Consider the following 7930-nt stretch of genomic DNA (forward strand, 5'->3'; position numbering starts at 1 on the left):
GTCCTCAAGGCCTGGTGGGCCAGGATGTGCTCCACGAAGTGTTATCCTTTAAGACAAAACCTCACTTAAGGTGCACAACCAAAATATCTAGGAAGCTAGGTCTCCTATGTAGTTCTCATTATTTGTATTATTTTCTTCCTAAACTTGCTACTTTTTAGTGCCTTAGGTTTTTCTGGGTTGTTTTTGTCTACATTCAATTTTGTTATTCTTGGGTCATGTATATTCCAAGCAACGCTACTGAGTAGCCCGTTATCCTGTGGTCTCCTGATCACTGCTTTCATTTAATATTCTTTGCTTTTTAGATGGACAAGGCGTGAACAAACTGATTTCTATAGAGTTGTGTCTACCTTTGGTGTGGAATATGACCCTGACACCATGCAGTTTCATTGGGATCGTTTCCGCACTTTTGCTCGACTGGATAAAAAAACAGATGAAAGCCTTACCAAGTACTTCCATGGTTTTGTGGCCATGTGCCGCCAGGTGTGCCGTCTTCCCCCAGCAGCTGGTGATGGTAAGCAAGACTTGGAGATTTTAGGACTGGGAACGGATGGTAACAAAACCAACACTAGAACCAACTCTTTGTTCATTTTTCCTTTCATCTCTGTGTCTTACAGAACCCCCAGATCCTAATCTGTTTATTGAGCCCATCACTGAAGAGAGAGCCTCACGGACTCTCTACCGTATTGAATTGCTTCGGCGGTTACGGGAACAGGTTTTGTGTCATCCTCTTTTGGAAGACAGGCTGTCTTTATGTCAGCCTCCAGGTCCTGAATTGCCCAAATGGTGGGAGCCTATTCGACATGATGGGGAGCTTCTACAAGGCGCAGCCCGCCATGGGGTGAGCCAAACAGACTGCAACATCATGCAGGACCCAGACTTCTCTTTTCTGGCTGCCCGTATGAGTTATATGCAGAACCAGCAGGCAGGAGCACCTGCTCCATCCCTGTCACGCTGCTCTACTCCACTGCTGCAGCAGCAATATACCTCGCGCACTGCCTCACCACTGCCCCTGCGCCAAGATGCTCTTGTTGAAAAGCTACCTGAGGAAACAGCTGCCCAGGTCCCCAGTCTGGAGAGTCTGACCTTAAAGCTAGAGCACGAGGTGGTGGCCAGGAGCCAGCCAACCCCACAAGACTATGAGATGCGAGTAACCTCCTCTGATACTACACCTCTGGTCTCCCGGAGTGTTCCTCCAGTCAAACTGGAAGACGAGGATGATTCAGACTCTGAGCTGGACTTGAGCAAGCTGTCACCATCATCCTCTTCTTCCTCATCCTCATCCAGCTCCAGCTCCAGCACTGATGAGAGTGAGGACGAGAAAGAAGCAAAGCTAAGTGAGTGCATGTGACAAGCAGTTGGCCCTCTTACCTGTTTTCCTCTTCTGTGCTCTTTCCTTTATTTTTTAAATGCATCCTCTGAGACCCAAGATTTTGATTTGATAGAATGTCCAAAAAGTTACGCTATTTTGGGGGCCTTCACTCGTAACCCATGTAATACCGTTCCTATGTTAACTTCATTGTTCCGTTTCTGTGTGATCTCCAGCTGCTGACCGGCCCCGCACAAAGCTCTATGATGAAGAGAGTCTCTTGTCCCTCACTATGTCCCAAGATGGATTCCCAAATGAAGACGGAGAGCAAATGACTCCAGAGCTTCTGTTGCTTCAGGAAAGACAACGAGCCTCTGAGTGGCCCAAGGTAATAGCCTCATTCCTGGAAACTTGAGAATCCAGAAATGTAATGTAACAGTACACAGAAGGACCAAGGAACAGTAAATTCTGGTTTTCTGTAGTCAAGGTGCTTAGTGCTATATGCTTTTCCATAGAATTCTTCCCAGTTACTTGATAGTTTAGATTATCCGTCCTTTTTATCTTAGGAATCTTACCCATACTGGTAACATTCGCAGTATTGTTTGTTACAGGATCTCTGGTTCTCAGGCCCTAACACCAGTATTATTTCTCTTTCCCAATCCAGGATCGTGTCCTGATAAACCGCATTGACCTTGTCTGCCAGGCTGTACTCTCAGGGAAGTGGCCTTCCAGTCGTCGGAGCCAGGAAATGGCAACTGGAGGAATCTTGGGGCCAACCAACCACTTGCTAGACAGTCCCTCAGTGACCCCAGGAGAATATGGGGACTCTCCAGTCCCCACACCACGAAGTAGCAGTGCAGCTTCCATGGCAGAGGAGGAAGCGTCTGCAGTTAGCACAGCAGCAGCCCAGTTCACCAAACTTCGCCGAGGCATGGATGAGAAGGAGTTTACCGTGCAGATCAAAGACGTAAGAACAGCATTTAGGCATTGGGAAGGAAGGATGGAGCATACCAAACTAATTTGGCTAGCTAAATTTACAAATGATACCTCACCAAACAGTTGCTATCAAGTCAGCTCTAATTCATGGTGGCCTTTAAATGTCCGTGGAACTGTGAAGGGGAGAGCACAGGTTTTTTAATAGGCAGAGATTAGTTTTGAAAAAACACTGAAGGATAAAAACTAAAATCAAGTTATTAAAAATCATGTTATTTACGTATTGTGGGCCATATTAAATTTTTTTTAAAGTCATTCCTACTGGAAACACATCAGTCTTACTTTTGAAAAATTTTATATAAAAAGATGGAAACTTTCACAACTAGAAGAACAACAAGTCAAAGGGGAAAACAGGTGGGAAGGTGTTCAATTTTAATCTAACCATCTATAGTAATCCCCTTCCCAGTGTATTCAGAGGACAAAATGATTCACATCTGTGGTCGAACCAAAGTGCCCCCACTTGTGTTTGCTTCTCACGTACCTGTGTGTAAAAAAAACACAACAAATCACGCCATCAGTTTGATTCCAACTCGTAGGGACCCTATATAAGGTTTCTGAGTCCCTAAATCAGACAGTTTCATCTTGCTTCCAAGGAACAGTTGGTGGGTTTGAGCCCCTGACCTTACAGATAGCAGTCTGATGCCTAACCCACAAGGCCACCTCTTTTACCTCCCCAGGACTGTGGCCTGCTGGGCCCTGTTAACTGGCTATGTACTTAAAGTAGTATGACAGCAATATCAAGAATTTGCCCCTGTGATGAGTTGCCATGCTAATACTGAGACACCATGTGGGGGTGGTTTACCCTGCATTGGGTGTTATTGAGGTACATTCTACTTCTCTTGCATCTCTCTGAGGGGCATTAGGTTAAAAAAGTCTAAGGAAAATGTATGCAAGGCTCATTAATTTCTTACTTCTACCCTTCTTAAGTCAGGTGGCTTTCCTTCTCACCATCATTGATCCAAGAGGATCACTAGTAGCCCAAGATTTACTCAGCACTTTAAAAACCTGTGCCGCACGATGATGAATGTGGGTATGTGCGGCATCTTTCTAGGAGGAAGGGTTGAAGCTAACATTCCAGAAGCACAAGTTAATGGCTAATGGCGTAATGGGAGATGGACATCCACTATTTCATAAGAAGAAGGGAAGCAGAAAGAAGCTAGTGGAGGTGAGTAGTGGGAAGTTTTTTAACATGCTGATTAGATATTCTTCTTATTCCCAGTAATTGATAAAGGCAGTTGGGATCAGGGACTAGAAGATACCAGAGTTACTTTATAGCTCCCAATGGCACTCTGCTCCCTCTCCCTCCCTGCCCCAAAGAAGAGTCTGTGCTCATGGGGGTGGATTCTGGGTTTGCAGCTGGAGGTGGAGTGCATGGAAGAGCCTAATCACCTTGCTGTGGACCTGGAGACTCGGATCCCTGTCATCAATAAGGTGGATGGTACTTTGCTGGTGGGTGAGGATGCCCCTCGCCGGGCTGAACTGGAGATGTGGTTACAGGGTCATCCAGAGTTTGCTGTCGATCCCCGATTTCTAGCGGTGAGTGGCGGTTCCATCCAGCAGTCATTCTCTAGGTATTTACGCTGTGCAAAAGGAAGAAAGCATGCCATGTTACATTGTTGTTTCTACGCCTGCAAAATAAGGGTTTAATGCCCCATTTTCCTGCCTCACACACTTGTGAGAATCAGAATAAATATTAAAAGCAATTCTTAAAAGCTATGTATATATTTACCATTAAGATATTAAATAAACCACCTAGTTGTTGTTTTTTTAAAGACCCACTTGTTAGCATTTTTCCACTAGGACCTTTGGAGTAAGCACTTTTTACCAAAGAAAATATACATGTAACTTGATTACTTTAGAGAAGCTTTTAATGCCTCCTGTAGAATAACTAACACTGTTCTATTGTAGTACATGGAGGATCGCAGAAAACAGAAATGGCAGAGATGTAAAAAAAATAATAAGGCAGAGTTGAACTGTTTGGGAATGGAACCAGTACAGAGAACTAACTCTAGGAATGGAAAAAAGGTGAGTGAAACATTACTACTTGCTTCCCTTCCTTCATATGATATTACAAGGCTTTTCATCCTAGATATAAGTGGAATTTAATACTATTGATCTTTCAGTGTATGTTTTTGAGAGCAATTCACAAATACGAAACTTAAGTTTTTGTTTTGTTTTTTTAAAACTTCAGTATTTTGTTGGTGTTTTTCCAGCCCTATGGTACCTTCATCTCCAGAACATAAAATTCTTAAAACTAACTTTAATACACTTAATGCTATCATACTAAAATATAAAATATATTGGAAAGAACCTTTAGGCCTTACCAAGCTTTTCTCCTGAATAAGAAATTTTGGGTCAATTCTTTAACCTTTGTTTTCACATTCTGCAAAATTAAAATTTTAGTCTCGTATGATTTTTATGATTCTTATTTATTTTAGGACTGATGGGGGGGGGGGGCTAAAAAGGAAAACAGCCATGGGATTTCCCAACATGTTGAGAGTTGAGCACTAATAGCATGCCAGTAAAAATAACAAGAAAAGGCTTATTTTATAATTTCTACTGACAATTTAGCTCTTTATTCTATAAATTTCAAATGTAGTTAATGTTTTCACCATGGTTAAAGACGATTTTGTATATATTAGGTTCTCAGTTGCTTCCTTTTTCTCCCAAAATAGAAGTGCAGAAGTTTCTCTTAGCTGCCTTTTCGTTGGTTATATATAGTTGTATGTTTTTAAATGTATATGAATTATGGTTTGGTTTTAGTAAGGCAGTCACTTAGGATGGATTAGTACTTTATGTATACTGAATTATTTAATCATTCCTTTATAGTTTTACCTAAATCATTTTTTAAACCAAATGATATTATCTCTTAAAACTAAGTTCCGATGAACATTATCTTTTGTGTTTAACAAATTCCAAGGATAAAATTATTTTGCATATGCTATGTGAGTTTACAAGGCTTATATATTATTGTTATGTTGATGAAAGTAGCTGTCATATGTTACCACTGAAAAAATCCTAAAACCCCTTTTAGGCTCCATGGAACCAATTGTGTAATAAGCAAAAAGTTGGGATGGGGACGCTGATGGCTAGAAGGCAAGGCTGGTGCCCTGTCTTGAATTTAGCATCAAAAAAAGGGTACTCTTCAAATATTACCTAATTTTACTTTGATGAGAATGATAAGAACTCGTAGCATGACAAATACAGAATTCTTAATGCAACGTTAACTTGAATTTAGCACTGCATTACTACTTGGACCTACAGAAGCTTAGGTGCTTTTATAGTTCATACTTTTATTCTAAAAGCTTGTCAATATAGAAAAATTTTCCCGGTCAAAATGGCTTATTCTCATGTCAAGTGTTAGGTTTAAGACAGGATCCAGAGACTCAGTTACCCATTGTTTGACTTTCAATGCGTGTCTTTAGTGTTAGGCTTAGGCCAATAAGAAAACACGCCCTAAAAATAATGGGAAAGGTTCCATTTGGTTCCATGAATTTAACCAGAATTCGTCATCAGAACATCTAAAGCAGTGGTTCTCAACCTTCCTAATGTCGCGACCCTTTAATACAGTTCATGTGGTGGTGATCCCCAACCATAACATTGTTTTCTTGGCTACTTCATCACTGTAATTTTGCTCCTGTTGTGAATCGGGCAACCCCTGTGAAAGGGTTGTTCAACCCCCAAAGGGGTTGCAATCCACAGATTGAGAACTGCTGATCTAAAAGAAGCAATTAAAAAAAAACAAACTGGCTTAAGTCTTTCATCATTATGAAAAATATTAAATTTGGTGAGTCATTTCAGTGTTCTCGATATTCGAAAGTCATAATCTGAGTTCTCTGATATAACAATGGGGACTAAGACTATGGATGCCAGTGTAGTGTTGATGAATTTCATATGGCAAGATCACATAAGCAGACTGTTGACAGTATACATTTTAGTGAATTCTTTTCTGTGCTCTTACCCAAACCCCTTATTAACCAAGGCAGCAAGCATTTGTAAGATGGTGATCTGGAGTAAGGGTTCCAATATAGTCATGGAAAAAGCAAAAACTCCTTGTTACCTGAGATCACTATCACACAACAATAGAGTGCTTCAACCAGCTGAGAATCCAGCTCTGCACCCTATGACCACCTTCACACCTAGTCTGGTCATACTTGTTGTGCCTTCAGGAGCCAGGATGGCAGAGTGGGTAATGTGTTGGGCTGCAAACCCCCAGGATCAGTGATTCAAACTCACAAATCTTCCTGCAAAGGATGGGGGTGGGGGTGGGGTGGGGGGGGTGAGGCTTATCTGTTCCTGTAAACATTAACAGTCTCAAATACCTAAGAAGTGGTTTGAAAAGTCTAAACTAGAACTCTGTTGACTTGTTTGGCTAGCTTTCCTTTTTCTTTCCTTTTTTACTTTCTTCCTTTATTCCCTTCTCTCAGGGTCACCACGCTGAAACTGTTTTCAACCGGGTTTTGCCTGGGCCTATTGCACCAGAGAGCAGTAAGAAAAGGGCCCGCAGGATGCGACCAGACCTTTCGAAGATGATGGCCCTCATGCAAGGTGGAGGCACTGGGTCCCTATCTCTGCATAACACCTTCCAGCACAGCAGTAGTGGCCTGCAGTCGGTGTCATCTCTGGGTCACAGCAGTGCTACTTCTGCATCTTTGCCTTTTATGCCGTTTGTGATGGGTGGTGCAGCATCATCCCCTCATGTAGACTCTAGCACCATGCTTCATCACCCTCACCACCATCACCATCCAAGCCTGAGAGCCACTGGCTACCCTTCTTCACCAGCTACTACCACCTCTGGCGCTGCCTTGCGGTTGCCACCACTGCAACCTGAGGACGATGATGACGATGAGGAAGATGATGATTTATCTCAGGGCTACGATAGCTCAGAAAGGGACTTCTCACTCATTGATGATCCTATGATGCCAGCCAACTCAGACTCCAGTGATGATGCTGATGACTGAAGCCCCAGCGTTACTCCCATTGCTTGGGTGGCTGCCGTGTTTTCATTCACTCTGGCCCTTGGACTTTGGAAAAGTGGGAGGGGCAGGGAAGAAGTGGGGAGACCTGGGACTCCAAGAGGTGGAAGGAAGAAAAAAAGAAACAAAACCTTGTACCTGATTGCTCCCAAATTTGAGAGGATTGGGTGGGCAGGGGAACTCCTAAAATACAGACTACTTCCTCATTTCTGGGGAAGGAAAGGAGCCGAGCAGCTGGTGCGCTCACCCCTCCCTAGACACCTCCATTAACCACAGACTGTAGCGCTGGCCCGAGCCTCATGGCAGAGCCTGTTCCTGGCCGAACTGTGGATGCAGCTGGAGGGTCAGGAACTGTTACCTTCCTTCCCCTTGGCATTAATAAATTTAAGTTAATCCTTTTCCACTCTTCCCTTCTATATTTGCTCAAATTCAATATAAATATTAATTTTAAGAACCAATGTTCATGGTGGGTAATTTCTATACCATTTCCCCTAAAACTATAATCTTGTTCATTTTATGTTATCTTGGTTAAGGCGGACCAGTCGTGTACTCTACAGTGTGTATAAAGGGAAGAATAATTTGGGTTGAGTTGTAGGCAAAAATGTCCCATAGTCAAACGCTTAGGTTTTTGGAAGAGACCCATGAGGAGGAATCA

General features: G+C 42.6%; 1 protein-coding gene and 1 non-coding gene across 8 annotated transcripts in view; both read left to right on the forward strand.

The window, feature by feature from the left end:
• Positions 1-7673, forward strand: part of CHD8 (chromodomain helicase DNA binding protein 8) — a 64466-nt gene extending 56793 nt beyond the window's left edge. For 6 of the 7 annotated variants that reach the window (XM_045288221.1, XM_045288224.1, XM_045288223.1 and 3 more), the window contains exons 31-38: positions 303-511; positions 615-1334; positions 1543-1694; positions 1971-2273; positions 3351-3464; positions 3656-3835; positions 4208-4324; positions 6727-7673. In XM_045288221.1, the coding sequence (XP_045144156.1) occupies positions 303-511; positions 615-1334; positions 1543-1694; positions 1971-2273; positions 3351-3464; positions 3656-3835; positions 4208-4324; positions 6727-7260 (2329 nt within the window). In that variant the 3' untranslated portion in view covers positions 7261-7673. The remainder of the gene's footprint in view (positions 1-302; positions 512-614; positions 1335-1542; positions 1695-1970; positions 2274-3350; positions 3465-3655; positions 3836-4207; positions 4325-6726) is intronic. The other variant, XM_045288225.1, reaches the window with a different exon arrangement.
• LOC115868870 lies at positions 3048-3157 on the forward strand. The gene has a single exon (XR_004045834.1). It is a non-coding gene; the product is annotated as a small nucleolar RNA U6-53/MBII-28 (small nucleolar RNA).
• Positions 7674-7930: the final 257 nt, after the last annotated feature.

The sequence above is a fragment of the Echinops telfairi genome, unplaced genomic scaffold (assembly GCF_000313985.2).
Source record: "Echinops telfairi isolate 266 unplaced genomic scaffold, ASM31398v2 ScPeMD7_18;HRSCAF=68, whole genome shotgun sequence".
Lineage (NCBI taxonomy): Eukaryota > Metazoa > Chordata > Mammalia > Afrosoricida > Tenrecidae > Echinops > Echinops telfairi.